At 36.2% G+C, this 16,451-nt stretch overlaps 2 protein-coding genes across 2 annotated transcripts in view; one reads left to right on the plus strand and one right to left on the minus strand.

The window, feature by feature from the left end:
- Positions 1-3,084: 3,084 nt before the first annotated feature.
- On the minus strand, positions 3,085-8,214 carry ERH (ERH mRNA splicing and mitosis factor). The gene is made up of 4 exons (XM_058161910.1): positions 8,137-8,214; positions 7,357-7,444; positions 6,256-6,376; positions 3,085-3,529 (listed from the first exon to the last, which is right to left on the minus strand). The coding sequence occupies exons 1-4, from the start codon at positions 8,137-8,139 to the stop codon at positions 3,427-3,429; spliced, it is 315 nt and encodes a 104-aa protein (XP_058017893.1). The 5' UTR covers positions 8,140-8,214; the 3' UTR covers positions 3,085-3,426.
- A 305-nt stretch (positions 8,215-8,519) lies between these two features.
- The window catches only part of SLC39A9 (solute carrier family 39 member 9), a 28,338-nt gene continuing 20,406 nt past the window's right edge, over positions 8,520-16,451 (plus strand). The window contains exons 1-2 of the mRNA XM_058161913.1: positions 8,520-9,168; positions 12,910-13,018. Coding sequence (XP_058017896.1) covers positions 9,073-9,168; positions 12,910-13,018 — 205 coding nt within the window. The 5' untranslated portion in view covers positions 8,520-9,072. The remainder of the gene's footprint in view (positions 9,169-12,909; positions 13,019-16,451) is intronic.

The raw sequence follows: 16,451 nt of genomic DNA on the forward strand, positions 1-16,451 counted from the left end.
GAGATTTTACAGTATTCTTCCCCTGCAACGCCCACCAAGCCATCCACGCCCACAGAACCGGTAGTAAAATTTTTTTGAATCCCACCACTGATTAGTAGACCACCTGTCCTTTATAAATTTATTCAGTCCACTTTTAAAACTACTCAAGTTAGTAATCCATCCGTTTTTTGTGAGAATGAATTCTGCAGATAAATTACGCAAGATGTGAAAAATACTTTTATTTAAATTCTCCTTCAAATTAGGTTCATTGGATAACCTCTGGTCCTAGGCTTTTGAGAAAGAAAAATTCTATGTGCACCTTTGCCATATCATGCTTGATTTTAAATACTTCTATCAAATACCTATTGACAAATCATTTCAAGAGTTTCAAATGTTTTACCCATTTAGTCTTGAATTCTGTGTATTTTGCTTGCAGAACAGCAAGTCCGGAGTGCAACCATTGCTACTACAGTTGTGTCAGGCACATCGATGTGCTTCTGGATTAAAAGGTGACATCACTTGTTACTTGGGGTATGTCCAGTTGGAGGCTCTTTTCGTGTCCCTGTTGTCCACAAAGTGGTATCCCATTTATCTACACCGTCATCTGCTTTTGAGTTGCTGAGTCAGTAGAAACTAGAGAGTGTGAGCTCACCTCGTCCTTAGCAGCAACCAGGTCTTGAACGTGAGCCTGGCAATCTTCAACCCAACAGCCTAACTTCGTGAGCCGCCATGCTCCTTAGTGCAATCATTGTACTCTGGCCTTCCTAACCATTCCTATTTTAGTTACTCAAGATGTCCCAGTAAAGAAATTAAACAGAAAAGACATCTTGGCTCTACCCACCAGTTAAAGAAGCAATAATTGCATAGAAATAATTTTTCCTCTCTCTTGTACCAGTTGCAGTATTCATTAGAATATTATAGGCTATCTCTCAGCCAGACTAAAGACTATAAACATGCATATGTGCAAAATAGGTTTTTTTGTTATTAGTATTAAGGAAATAAAATTGTATTTCTTCCATTTCCTTAATAGATGCTGCAATCCAGCATTTTTATATACTACCATGCCAATCCACTTTATTGTTTGAATGAATAGGCATGGTGGTAGTTCTCTGTCCTTAAACACTGAAAGGAAACGTGCGCAGACCAGGAATACTCTTGAAACACAGCTGAGCCACCTATCTAACCTCAAATTCAGAGGAATGCAATGACGTGAAGGCAGATGGAAGCCAGCCAGAATAGCTTAACGAGGATTTTGTGATAATGAAGTCGTAACGATATGCAGCAATGCTATGTATCAGAGGAAACAGAACATCCCAATATAATTGGCTTTTGTTTAAGTTGTTGGAGATACTTCTAAATTAAAAACCAATATAAAACTCCAAGACCGTTTTGCTTAGTTAAAGTGTTATATCCTCCAAGGTTTAAATATACTGAATTAAATACAGATGGTCTGATACAGACTCTACTCACGGAACATGGTTTCTGAAGGACTGATTGATTCCCACTGACCCCTGCGAATCTATCCTAAAAATTTGGAAGATCCTCTGGAAGGTGAGAGGTAAGTGTGATTATTATTTAGTGTATGACATTTGTACATCGAGAATCAAGGAGTCTATGATGTTATTAGAGTAGATTGGCTGCCTCAGATGCTTGTACTTCACTCAGGGTGCAACGCAGGGAGGTGAACTAGTTGCACACAGAGGCAACAGTGAAGGGGCAGAGAGAACCAGCCAGATATCATCATAAACAATAACACTGTTCTCCACAGGCAGCAATATCTGCTGACCTTAAATCCTCTGTATTAATGGATAAGCAACTCTTGAATCCCATTCACAGTACTTTACATTTTGTCATGCTAAATGTAATAAAAACCCTCACTTATAGTAACGGTATCATTCCAAAAGCAGAATTTTTCATTCTAGCTTGCTTCTTTTGTATATAATAAAATGTTTTGATAGACTTCCTTTGCTTAATAGTTTTGAAACAGTGGTTGGAACTGTATTGCATAGTGAGAAAGGACCTGCTTCTGAGCAGTCAGTATGGGGATCACAAGAACTTCAGCTGCAGTGATATATTGAATACAAGTTTTTTCCCCCCTAATGAACTGTTTTAAGTGTTAATACAGCAACCAGTGAGAACCCAGGCTTAGTTCATAGCACTACATTCCAGAGACTGTTGTTTGTATTTTTATTTTGCATGAAATGTTATGATGTGGCAACTCAAAGCCGGATTTGTATGTTGCGGTCAATAGTAAATATGTAATTTTTCTTATTTTTGCTTATCTCAATGCGTAAACCTTTGGTTGTTTAGAATGGGCAATGTCTAAAGGGCAAGGTTGGAACCCATCCACTGAAAAGAACAAAACCAAAATGTTCTGGGGTTTTTTCATATTTTAAGATTGAAATTCTTTCCTCTTCTATTCTTGCCCATAAAATCACCTTTATTCCCTGAACTGTTTTGGGTAAATTTAATCTACAGCAGCAGATCTGGACTGCAAACCTTCAGTTAGCTACTACACAGCAGCAAAGAATTAAAATGTTTTACAACTTTTAAAATCTTTTGTCATTTTAACCTGTTTTTATTGTTTTTCTATCTGTTTTTTACACTATAAGCCGCTCAGTCACCATGAAACATGAGACGAGCAGCATATAAATTTAAAAAATAATAATAATCTGGTAGTCCTAGTGCAAAGTGAAACAGAAGCATTACAATTCCCATAAATATGCTATTTCCATCTTTAAATCCTACCAAACTGCCAAGCTTATGTACAATCAACTCCAAAAATATGAATTCTTGATTGGTTTAGAGGGACAACAGCAGAAATGGAATCCAAAAGCTTCATCCATTTTAATCCTAATTATTAAAAATAAGGGGGAGGGAGGATCCCAAAGACCAAACGTGACAATTTTATCACCAAAATTTGGCAGTGCAGAATGCTGAGAAGTGAGAGATTGCCCATTCCTGCTTTATACTTTAATATGTTGTGTAAAGCTATTCAACAAATTAGTTACATCCAACCTGGCTTAATGTGTGAACTCAGAATCTCAGTATGAACTGGTGTTTTTTTAATAGAATACCCAGCTTATAAAATCACCACTCAATATGTTTAACTAAAGAGCATTTATTTCATTTTCCACTATGATTTTTCACTGCCTCCAGGTAATACTACTGATCTCCCCTTCTCTAAGGAGTACATATAGCAATGGTGGCAAAGGAGATGTGAATAATCTTGAGGACCTTGAACAAAATAAACTAAGAAAAGTGAAAAATTAAGAATTAAACTTCTGTAAAAGACATTTTCTTCTGGAATTGAACAAGTCTCTTACAGTTCTAACTGACTCAGTCCTAGTCATAGGTTTATAAGAATGAACAGTGGGCTACAATACAAGACTTTCACTACAGAATGCTGTACACACCTGATGTCCACACCCTCCCCTCAGTGCCCCATTATTTGCTTGCTTGCTGAGCTTGTCTGCGGAGAAGAACATAGATCTTCTCCTTTATCCAATCTTTATTGTACGGCTGGTATGTCTGAGTATCAGCACGATAGCTGGTAGGAAAAAATAGATCAGTTAATATTTTAAATATTGCTTTTCATTGTACATTTCTACAAAACATTTTCTTAAAACCAGTAATTCTCAATACTTGGGAATCCCCTATTTCCAAAAACAATGATTCTGTCTTTCTGAAGTAACAATTATTTCCTTGAATGTAATTCTATAACAACGCTGAGGCAGAAATTAAGCACACGCTATATTCATTCTATTTCAATATGTAATAAAATATGTAATAAAACAAACACTTTTACTCTTTTTTAAAAAAAGCTTAAGATCTTTGAATTTTATTGTAGACATATACCATCAATATAGTATAGTACGTCATAAAAGGTGCAGTATTAGATGTATCATTTAGACTTGTTATGGCTACAGAGGAATATATATTTGTTTACTTAAAAATCTTATACAAGTGTGTATATATTTATATATTTACTTGTCCAATCTGTAAAATATAAATCTGGGCAGTTGGCAATATGACATGCATGCCCTCTGGTGGCTTCCTAAAATCTAAACACTCTTATGACAAAAACGAAAAAAAAAAAAAGAAAAATCAGAATAATATTAGCTATCTTTTTAAGGAACTTAAATTTAAAGTGCCATTTAAAGTTGTTCTGTCTTTACAAGGAATACATTTTGAAAGATCCACTATCACAACACTGGAGTTAGCAATTAGTATACTCCACTACTCCATGGTTTCCATAATCTTCTAATTAAATGGGTAATGTTGCTTAGAAGTTCATAATAAAGTATCACCAATGACACCCATTTATTTCTTCTTCACAAGAGAATTCAGTAAGACAACAGAAGTGTTGAAACAATAGTAATGGAGAGGTCTAGGACTAGAAAACCGATTTCATTGCAGGTAAAATAGAAGTACTGATGTTAGATGCCCAACAAAAGAAGTAAAGCTTTATTCTTTATTAATCGGAAAATTCTTACTCAGGGAATGCTTGGATGCTCAAATTTAGTGTTAAGTTGTTGCTCCTCCAAAAGAGAGATCACCTCTCTGTGATTATGCATACTATTGTAATATGCACATAAATAACATTATTCTGACATGTTACAAATCTTGAAACTTGTTTGGAAACTTCCACTGGTTTAGAGCATGACCGCCAAAATATAAACTATATCCTATTCTGAATATATACACTTTGTCTATGCACTGACTTTCAGCGAAAAACTGGGCTCAAATTAATAGGCTAGTTGTACTTTAAGGAACTAAATAGTAGGACTGTGCAGCAATCTGGAACTGAAAGAGCAAAGGAGATTTGCACATTGCAGGAACATTTATGGTATTGCTTTTACCTGTGAGAAAGTCCTTAAATGATCTAGGCTTATTTTAAGGAGATTTCAAAAGATGTGACACGTGCCCTCCAAATTACCTTTTTTTTCTGTGAATCCAGATTGCTGCACAGCCCTACTAAAAAGATATATGCAAAGAAATGTCTCCTCCAATATGAAGCTGGCTAAAATCTAAGTATTTCAGAGTACCTAGTCCAAATGTCCACACTAGAAGACTTCAATATAATGATCAGGTAAAAGTTTCAATTATGATATATCTCCTCCAGGGGATTTTTTTGTTCAGCTGATAATACTGCACAATTTTCATTACTCTGGGAAATCTTTTTCTTTTAAGCCTTTATAATATTTTGTACTGTTACATCGGCCATTTGTAAAGTACTACATAAAATCAAATCCCTCAAAAAAGTGTACCAGTGAATTAGTACAATATAAAATAGGGATTGGTGTATTCCTAAATAATTCCACTGTTCAAATACTTGTTTCAATTTCTCTCTATACTGAGATTATTCAATAAAGAACTGTTGACATTCCATTAGGATTAGATTGTACTATAAAACATACACAAGTAGTTTTTATCTCACAGCAGAAAGCTATGCATCCTAGATATACTTATCTTTGGTTCACATAAGTTTTTGTTAACTCTTTATTAACTACTTCCCTCATATCCTATTTATTCCATGAACTTTTGTTGCATTCTTGGAATTAAGGTTATTAATTAAGAAATTAATCAAGTCAATAAATTGGAAATGTTCTCCATGTAAACATTCTTTGGCGAGCCAGTTTGGTGTTATACTTAAGGCATCAGGCTAGAAACTGAGAGATTGAGTTCTAAATCTTGTTATAGGCACAGTCAGCTGAGAATAAAGCAATGACATCACTACCATCATCGTAAAAAACAACAACCACCTGATCAAGAAAACTGCAGGGATTAGTCCAGGCAGTCACCAGGAATCAAAAGTGCAGAAAAATAAATAAAAATTAATTGACCATTAAACATCAGTAGCAAACACTGTGAAATTCTGGTATTTTGATAATAGTCCCAACCAGTTAATACTGAATGCAATCCAGATCAGGATTTTGTACTTCACTGTCACCTAATTTTAGGCTTATAGTAAATTATAAGCTATCTAAGCATCGGTTTTATAATGGTGAATGAAAATTAAGAGGGGATTTTGTGAGATGGGTGGTAATATTAATTTCATAAATAAATACCTTCTAGATAACCAAAGCAATATCACATAAATTATATTTGTTTCAAAAACATATTTACATTCAGAGTAATATTCATTAAATATCTCTCACATTCAAGAGGCAGAAGCATAGACCAGTAACATTAGAAGTCTAATTACATATGTGCAAACAGCATATATATAACTGTAGAAGTAAAATTGTAGATGTTAAATTATATGATACATACACAAGGCAGCTAAGGTCAGCCAAATCATCGATGAAATCAAATAACTGGCTAATATCATATGTAATGGAAGGGCTGTTAGGATTCATTCTCTTCAGGTGTTCTTCATACATTTTACAGACTCCTAAAAAAGAAAAGAATAATGGTTAGCAGTTACATTACACGTTTGTGCCACCTAGTTGTCAGAGTACTTGAATGTTAAAAAATACAAACAAGTAATCAGAAGAGAAATATGCTAAAGCTAGGAATAAATGTTAATTTATCTATTAGTGAGTAGATAAATATAAATATCTTTACAATTTTATATAAGAATTGCAAGAAAAGTAAGATATAGATTCATCATTTTCAACCTTCTACATGAAAATGTTACTAAATACCATGTAATCTAAATATTGCCTCATTATTCTGCATGACTGACTTTAGTGCCCAAAGCTGAGGGGTATTGGGGATCGTAAGATATCCTTGTATCAAACTGCTAGAGCAGGGATCATCAATGACATTTACTTCATTAATCTAATACAGACTTTACAATTATGCAATACTTTCAATTTGATTCCAAACCAGTGTTTCTAAGCACATAGAAGCAGCTCTCTGAAATTAACTATAGGTGGTCCTTGATTTACGATCACAATTGAGCCCAAAATCTCTGTTGTTAAGTGAGACATTTTTAAAGTGAAATTTGCCCCATTTTACAAACTTTCTTGCCTCAGTTGTTAGGGAATCACTGCAGATTGTAAATTAGTAACACAGTTGTTAAGTAAATCTGGCTTCCCCATTGACTTTGCTTGTCAGAAGGTCCCAAAAGATGATCACATGATCTTGTGACGATCATAAATACAAATCAGTTGCCAAGCATCTGAAGTTTGATCACATGATCACAGGGATGCTGGAAAGGTTGTAACTGTGAAAAATGCCCATCAGTAACTTTTTTCAGTGCTGTTGCAACTTTGAACGGTCACTAAACGAACTGTTGAGGACTACCTGTACTATTTTAATTGGCATAAGGTACAAGAGTATAAGGTTTATTTGCTATTTTCCTGCAAATGCCTCAGCTCATTCTACGAATGAACTGCCCTTTAAATCTCATTTAGTTTAAAAAATTACCTTCCATACATTCATTTACAGATTCATAATCTGCGTAAGTCCTGCCTTCAGGCCGTTTGGTAGGCTGAACAAGCAGAATTGTATGAGACTGAAAAGGAAAGACAACAATCTTAAAAGGGCATCAACAAATATTGCACAAGTGTTAAAAAGTTAGATCTGTCAAATGCAAAGATTTTTGTTCCTGATACAATTTTTACATACAGAAACCAGTGTAGTTTTATTCTGATGCATGCACACTACATGACTGGCTCCGGTGACATGGCTCTCGACCTATTTTTTTCCAGAACGATTAGAATTTTTTAAAAAAACCGCTGTAAAGCTCTACCGATTATAATTCAACTGTTACTGCTCCTATTCGTTTTTATCAATTGCTTTTCGATTGATTTTTCTACAATTCACTTTCAAATCATTAAAAAAAAAACACCAGGTGACAAAACGTCCCAATACATTCCCTCTGCCTGAAGGGGACCGTTACTTCTCCGCTCAAGCCGGGCCTTTTCCTTTGGGTTTGGCAAATACAATGAAGGCCAGGGGACAAAAAAAAAGTGAGAGAGAAAGGGGGGGAAAGAAGGGGGGGGAATCCCAGTTAACTGGCCGACCTCCCATCGCCGCCATGGCCACCTCAGGCCCACTGCGAAGGAGTAACGAGACGAAGGTGTTTTATTCACGTGGACCCCCTTATTTATTTATTATTATTTTTGCAAATAATTTCAGCCCGCCCTTTTCAGGCCTCGGCCTCATAAAACGGCGGCCGCTCACGCTTTATCTCCTTCGACTCACCATGGCGACTCGTTCCGCTCGGCTCAGGCGCGAAGCACAAACTCCCCACGACGCCTCTTACCACAATGCACCGCGGCTACCGGATGCAGGGCACCTAGTCTTTCGTGCGTTGTAACATACGCCCACCCTTCGGGTTGAAACCATAGAGACGCCGTTGCTTTCGCTCTCCGGTTTCAGAAGCTAGAGAGGCTTCTATGCTTGTCCCGCGAGATTTCCCTCCTCCACATAACACCCTTTTTTTTTTTTAAAGGAGGCGGAAATTGTCATCTGGCGTCCATCTTTGATAAGGGCACCGCTGCTCCCAGGCTTCACAACACCACACCGGAGTTATTAAGTCTGCCATCTTACATTGGGCCGGAAGGGGAAGAAGAACTAAAGCTGGACTTTATAACTGCCAAGTCTCCCGGAAATTGAGCTGGGGAGAGGAAGTGGAAGGCTGACTGCCACTTGGCCTTTACAGCGCTAGCGGAGGGAGATGAGCGATAATAGCGGGTTAGACGAGGGAAGGGCAGGCGGGTTTTCTTCCCGCCTTCTGTTTCCATGGGTGTAATTCCTTATTGGCTGAGGAGGAGTTGAGCTTCGGTAATGAGGCCTGGTTCGCCTGCCTGCCTGCCTTCCCTCTGAAGAAATGGGGGAGCCTCTTGCGTGAGCTGAGTGGGAGCCCAGCTGAGGGGAAGAAGAGAAGCCGGACTCCGGAGCGGGACTTTGAGAAGCGGCCTCCTCGGGGGTTTTCCGTGAGTCTCGGCAACAAAAGCAGTCGAGCCGCTCGGCTTCCTCTCTTTCTGCACCAAAACGGGGTGCTCGCCCCGCTTGCTTGCCTGCCTGCCTGCCTGCCGCTGAGGAGCTCGGCCAAGGTGGTTGGCCGATGTGGCTTCATTCGGAGCCTCGAGGGCGAATTCCCCTGCTGAGCCGCTGAGCCTGGAGGAGAAGCCGGCCATGGATGATTTTTTATCCATTAGTTTGCTCTCCCTCGCTATGCTGATCGGCTGCTATGTGGCGGGGATCATCCCTTTGGCCGTCAACTTTTCCGAGGTAAGGAAAGGTCAGTCCGAACACCTGCAGTCCAGGTGTGCGGAAGAATGCAAGACTACCGGCGTTGGTTTTTCACCTCTGAATTCACCACCGATACTGAGGCGGTGAGGGGGGGGGGAGGGAGGAGGTTGTAAAGAACAAATAAAATCAATGCAAGAGGAAACGAAAATCCTTGTTAAATAAACTTTGGCATAAACTCCTCATTCAGGTTGGTGCTTTTTAACCTCAGTGCTTGTTTTGCAGAATTAGGAAGGTAAAATGGCAGAAAGAAAGAAAAAATCGTGTCAGCTTTGAGATATCTTGACTACAGGTAGTCCTCCGCTTATACGACAGTTCGTTTAGTGATGATTTGAAGCTACTACAGTACTGAAAAAAGTGACTTGCGACCATTTTTCACACTTATGACCGTTGCAGCATTCCCGTGGTCACGTGATTTACATCTGGATGTTTAACAACTGGTCCACATTTATGATAGTTGCAGAGTCCTGAGGTCCTGTGATCTCCCTTTTGTGACCTTTTGACAAGCAAAGTCCACATTCACTTAACAACCATTTTACTAATTTAACGACTTTGGTGATTCACTTAACAACTGTGGCAGGAAAGGTTGTAAAATGGGGAAAAACCCATTTAACAAATTTTCACTTAATAACATAAATTTTGGGCTTAATTGTGGTTGTAAATCAATGATTACCTGTACTCAACTAGTGGATTTTTCTTTCCAATTTTTTTGCAAAGCCCAGTTTCCTTTTGTGTCAGATATTAATATCTTCAGCAGTTTTAAAGTTTGTCTTAGAGAAGCAATCTTTTTTTTAGTACTGTTGGCTAAAACTTGAAAGAAACCTTATTTCACAAAGTTATTTTTCTCTAATCTCTTGCATATGTGCATTTAAAAGTGAATGTATTAAAAAAAACATATCCACATTGTATTTATATACAATGTAGTAAAATAGTCTACATTTTGGAAGGAATAGTTTCCAATATATTTTAAAAGACTCAGCAAACCAAAGGCAGCTCTATATATTAATTGTCATTGTACTCAAGTTATGCACATGATGCCAAAAATCCTGCCATGATATAAAAAAATATTCTGATTATACAAAGATGTCTGCAAAAATGCAACTTATTTTAATAATGGAAGCCAAATGTAATTTCATTTACTGCACAATTCCAAAGTAAACTTCAAATCCAGTGAAACATATGGAACTGTCACTGAAGTAAGACTTAATAAATAAACAGCAAGTGCATAGTATGTCTAAAAATAACAAAACAGAATGCCAGGTTAAAATAACTTGAAGAAATTTTAGCTATATTTTTTTCATCCTATACAAATACTTTGTTCATAGAAAAAAGAAACCTGCTTGCATGCTTCAAAATTTTGCAAGCTAATTGCCTGGTCATTTAGCTTATTAGAATAGAATTAGAATAGAATTTATTGGCCAAGTGTGATTGGACACACAAGGAATTTGTCTTGGTGCATATGCTGTCAGTGTACACAAAAGAAAAGATACCTTCATCAAGGTACAACATTTACAACACAAATGATGGTCATAGGGTACAATTAAACACTTAATGATACAACACTTAATGATAATCATAGGGTACAAATAAGTAATCAGGAACAATCAATATCAATATAAATCATAAGGATTACCATAGTCATAAGTGGAAAGAAATTGGTGATGGGAACGATGAGAAGATTAATAGTAGTGCAGATTTAGTAAATAGTTTGACAGTTTTGAGGGAATTATTTGTTTAGCAGAGTGATGGCATTTGGGAAAAAACTGTTCTTGTGTCTAGTTGTTCTGGTGTGCAGTGCTCTATAGCATCATTTTGAGGGTAGGAGTTGAAACAGTTTATGTCCAGTATGTGAGGGATCTGTAAATATTTTCATGGCCCTCTTCTTGATTCGTGAAGTATACAGGTCCTCAATGGAAGGCAGGTTGGTAGCAATTATTTTACCTGTACTTAATACTGTGGGTGATCATCAGGTCTGCCTGTTTAGAGAAAATAGGTTCTTTATTTTCCAAATTATGTAAGAAAATAATTTTCTAAACTAAAATTGCTGTAAGGATTTGAAAATGTGAAAATCTCAAGATGGTTTAAATCAAAGAAACTTTAAATAGCTAAACAGATCTAAAATGAAATATTAATTTTAAATCTTTTTTCTTAAATGCAAATCCCTATTGTTTTACACTGAGCTAGAAAATCTCTGTCTAGTTCTTTGAGTAGCATTCATGCATTTTCAGAGTTAAATGGATATATATTTCTTCATTAATCTTATTTCTATGCTATCACAATCAAGAGACTCTCAGCATACTGTGAGCAATCTTCAACTTTTGTAAGAGAAGATTAATATTGGTTTAAATGTGTAAATAAAAAGATAATGTAAATAGCTCACTGTGAAAGCATCGAATGCATGTGTCACATAGATTTGCATTGTCTAATTTCCTTAATAAAATATAATAGCATCACGTGTCTTGAACAAAGCATTCCAAGAGCATTTGTGGATTGTGTGATATTTATTATAAACCATAAAATCTGGCTTTTGCTACTTTTAATAATGTCTGCTTCAACTTTAGAATGCTGGGATTATGTGCTTTCATATGATCAAATTTTTATTTGGATTATTTTAAAAAAATATGAGACCTGTCTTTTCTGACAGACAGTTCATTGGTGCTTAAACATGCATTCCAGAAATCTCTTGAGTGATAAACTTCCTCTTTTGAAATTTGTTATGTTACTGGAATAAGAATCAAACAGGTTATGTAAATATCAATGTAAAACAGTCCTCAGTTCAGATAATGTACAGCACTTAGAAACAATTAAATACTGTGTGGGTATATCTTTTTTATTTGTGTAAGTAGGCAACCACATTTCTATTCTTTGTATTCAAGATGAGAATAATGAAAAAAGACCTATTTTTTTGTTTGTGTGTTGGAGTGGAAATGAGACAGTGAAGCATATGGAACTGTCACTGAAGTTAGGCTTAATACTGCACGAATCAAGAAGAGGGCCGTGAAAATATTTGCAGATCCCTCGCATCCTGGATATAAACTGTTTCAACTCCTACCCTCAAAACGACGCTATAGAGCACTGCACACCAGAACAACTAGACACAAGAACAGTTTTTTCCCGAAGGCCATCACTCTGCTAAACAAATAATTCCCTCAACACTGTCAGACTATTTACTGAATCTGCACTACTATTAATCGTTTCATAGTTCCCATCATCAATCTCTTTCCACTTATGACTGTATGACTATAACTTGTTGCTGGCAATCCTTATGATTTATATTGATATATTGACCATCAATTGTGTTGTAAATGTTGTGCCTTGATGAACGTATCTTTTCTTTTATGTACACTGAGAGCATATGCACCAAGACAAATTCCTTGTGTGTCCAATCACACTTGGCCAATAAAAAATTCTATTCTATTCTATTCTAATTAATAAACAGCAAGTTCATAGTATGTCTAAAATACTATGGGAGTATTTTATAGGAAGAACAGTACAGTATGGTCTGATAGCAAAGAGGTCCATGATCTTTTCCAGTTCCAAGCTAGAAATGAAAATGAGTTAGCTGGGTTATAGCACCTCAGTTATCCACCCTTAAAAGTAAGCACTGGAGATGAAGGATATGACTGTTTTCTCCATATATATTACACACACATATATCCACACATACATACAATATTTATCTTCACATTTCCTTTGATTAATTATTTTACCTTTTGTTTTCAGGAAAGATTAAAACTTGTTACAGTTCTTGGTGCCGGGCTCCTTTGTGGAACTGCCTTGGCTGTCATTGTGCCTGAAGGAGTACATGCACTTTATGAAGATCTTTTGGAGGGTAAGAAAATGACTCTTATTCTGTACAAGGAATTTGGAATAAAACAGACCTTTTGCTCAGACTGTAAACATTGACTACTATGGAAGAGAGATTTGTTTTTCCCTCTTCAAAATTAAATGCAAAATGTAGGAGAACTTTACTTTTTTAAAACAGATTTTATCTCATGGCACTTTAAAATTTAATTGTGATACATTGTATTTAAAACAATATATGAAGTTACATAGTTTTTTCTTAGTTAGTTCCTTTCTCCAAATTTGCTCTTTCCTGGCTTTTATACTTAATTGCAACTGTTGTGATTTAAAAGGGATTTGTAAATTGAAATCTTGTAGACTATACGTTCTAGTTCATGTGATTAAATTGAATAAACTTTGTCTCAACCACAATTCAGCTTTCTCTTCTTTATGTTTATAAACATTAGATGATATTTCAAAAACAGTGTAGGAGCTTGAAGGTAATATAGAGGTCAGGACAGATCTATTTCTTATTTCCTTCACTTGATTTAGCAACTGGAGATGTAATTGTGGAGAATCATTGGTTGCAGCAGGCTAAAATCAGATGAATAAATACCATTGGAGAATGTATTTAAAATAAGCAAATTTATGTCAGTTTATATAATTACATACTTTTGATTGTAACATCGGCATTTTTCTAGTACAGTCCTGTTTTCTGCAGCATCTCAATACTTTTTTTTTTAAAAAAATACATTTTCCTGCCCATATATCTTAGATAAGATCAGCATACTATCATATAATATGACATATGGTTATCCTGCTTGGGCAACTATATATGATTTATCAGCTTCAATTTCAATATTTTACCAAATGCTTACATTGTCTCAAATTGTCTAAGTTAGAGTACAGTGTGGTGGCTTACATCAGGGGTTTCCAACCCCTGGTCTGTGGATCGGCACTGGGCTGCAGCATGCCAGAAACCGGGCCATGCAAACAAGTGAGGCCCCATCCACACAATGCAGGCAGCATGCTAAAGCTAAACCATGCCTCCTCTGGTTTGTCCACAACCTTTCTCCACAGAACCTGGTGCCCAAAAGTTTGGAGGCTGCTAGATTACATGTTTAGGACACTGGATTGGAGGTTAGCAAACCCGAGGGCTCCTGTGTGGCTGGGTCAGGCCCTGTCATTCACTTCAGTTCCATAACAGGATATGAAAGGACCCACCCCCCCTTACAGGTGTCTCCATCCGCACTCTAATGGTGCTGTTATCAGCTAATCCTTTCAACCCGGAAGCTCTTTACAGGAATACAGTAAATGGCCAGGCCTTATTTGTATTGAAAGTTAAGCCTTTAATAGTTCATTGCCTCTTTAAAATCTTTTTCATGTTAATGAGGGGAGGGACAGAACAGAGTGCTTCTAAGTATTAAGAAAATAAATATAGCTTTGATGGAATTTAGATAAGCAGGGAATTAAGAGTTTCTCAGTGGAGGATACGGGATTATTTTGGCCACAGAAACACTATCTAGGTTTGTTATTATAGCCCCAACTCTCATGGCCTTCTAAAAGCAGACAAAAACCATGCATTTCCTAGAGGATTTTGGTGTTTAACTGTATTAGCACTAACATTTCTTTTAATTTTATATTTTAGCTTGTACTTTTTTTACTGTTTTAGTCATTCAGTTTTGTATATTTCTAACAAGTATGTTTTGTAAAATGTCTAGAGTTAGGTGTTCAGATAAATTTAATTAAGAAATAAATACTGCTTGGATTTTAAAAAAAACAAACAAAAAATGTGTAAAGCCATAAATTTTCTGATGCTTATAATGCTTTCATTTGTAAAATAGTTAAAATGATTTATCAATCCATCCCAAATTATTTTCCTAACTCTCCCCCTGTTCTCCATAAAACTCCAGGGTTACTGGCTTTGTGGTGTGGGGGCTGCCTTTGAGTCAGTTTTTGACTTCTGGAAATTCCCTATTTTCTGAAGTGGTTTTTCATGGCCTGCTTCTTAGGGCTGAGAGAAAGGTCACCTAGGTGGCTTTGTTCCTAAGGCAGGAACTGGTTTCAACTGGTTTCTAGCCTAGTGCCTTAACTACTCCCCTATACTGACTGTCATTACTGGCTATTATTCCCTATAAATAACTTCAGTTCAAAACCTTTGTTTAAACATTACATGACTGTTAAGCAATGTTTACTAATTTGGTGGATGGGGCAAAGGTTATTTCTTTAAACCTACAGTATTATTTGATACTATGCCTTGAAGCCTTTTTAGCATCTTTTCTTCAAATACTTTTATTAAGGTTTGCAGATTGAAAGGATAAAATATAATAAAAATTATATTAGAAAAAAGAAGACTTAACGATACCTTTGTCCCTAACTGATGGTTTTAGATATTTGACAATTCAATGAAGGAAAGGCAGCAGTAGTGAGAAAGGGATAATATTTTGCATTTTAGTTTGCTGATATTTGTCTCTCTGCAGAAATTAATAACCCTGGCAACTGTAAACCATAAGCAGGATTTCTTCTCAAAAATACTACGTAATTGCAAGGGGAGGGATCAGGTCTGCATTCTATTTTAATGGAATGTGGCTAGATAGAATGGATCTCTACACAGTAATTCTAGAGAGACAAGTGTCCAAATAGCAATCAGAGTATTGCAGCCTGTCAGATGTTAACTCTTTTCCTCTTCTTCATGGTTCTCTCTTATCTGCTAACCCTGCATCAGATGGACTGCTGGAAAGTTTGTCTGGAGGATAATAATCTGGGGCCATCCAAAGCACCAGATACAGTAGCTCGCCTGATGATTGCTTATAAAGGGATGAAGAAAACACAAATACATAATTAAGAGTTTTTTTCCTATTCTTGAAAAGAATTCAGTGGATTAGTAGGACTAGGTTTCTCAATTCATGGTCCAATCACATGAAAAAAGAAAATATGAGCAAATGCTATGCAGAGATTTGGGTAATTTAATAGGTCTGCATAATCCACTGTTTATATTTTGAACATTTCACTCAGTTTTGAATGTTGTTACACTTTTTAATAACATTTTAAATTGGAAGTTTAATAGAAGCATTCTGGTTGGTATATTTGATGATCGAATAAGATTGAGAACAGATTGTCAAGCTCAGTGGAGCAGTCATGCAAAATAGCCGTGCCTAGTGGCTGATGTATGATGTGATATATCTAAGGATAGTGGTCGTTTCAAAGTATGTTTCTAGTATTCATCGTTATTGCAAGAAATCCTGTGCTTATCATGTTTCTTATTATGTGGATATCTTTTAAAAGCAAATTCTTATTATTTAGTACCGTAATTGTTCAGTTATTCACCCAGGAAACACAGTTACATGAAAAAGGAAATACACCCCATTGGAATGTTCCACTATTTCAACATATTTCAGCATACAGATATTTGATCTTCATGAATATAACCAATATTCACCATTTACATTATTATTATTACACCATTGTGCAATTTAAATAAA

The sequence above is a fragment of the Ahaetulla prasina genome, chromosome 1 (genome assembly GCF_028640845.1).
Source record: "Ahaetulla prasina isolate Xishuangbanna chromosome 1, ASM2864084v1, whole genome shotgun sequence".
NCBI classification, from domain to species: domain Eukaryota; kingdom Metazoa; phylum Chordata; class Lepidosauria; order Squamata; family Colubridae; genus Ahaetulla; species Ahaetulla prasina.

Coding starts and splice junctions, on each gene's coding strand:
- ERH (XM_058161910.1), bottom strand. Junction 6,377..7,356: donor TGTAAATGAATGTATGGAAG/GTAATTTTTTAA, acceptor TTTCTTTTTTAG/GAGTCTGTAAAATGTATGAA. Junction 3,530..6,255: donor GCTGACCTTAGCTGCCTTGT/GTATGTATCATA, acceptor TTTTCCTACCAG/CTATCGTGCTGATACTCAGA.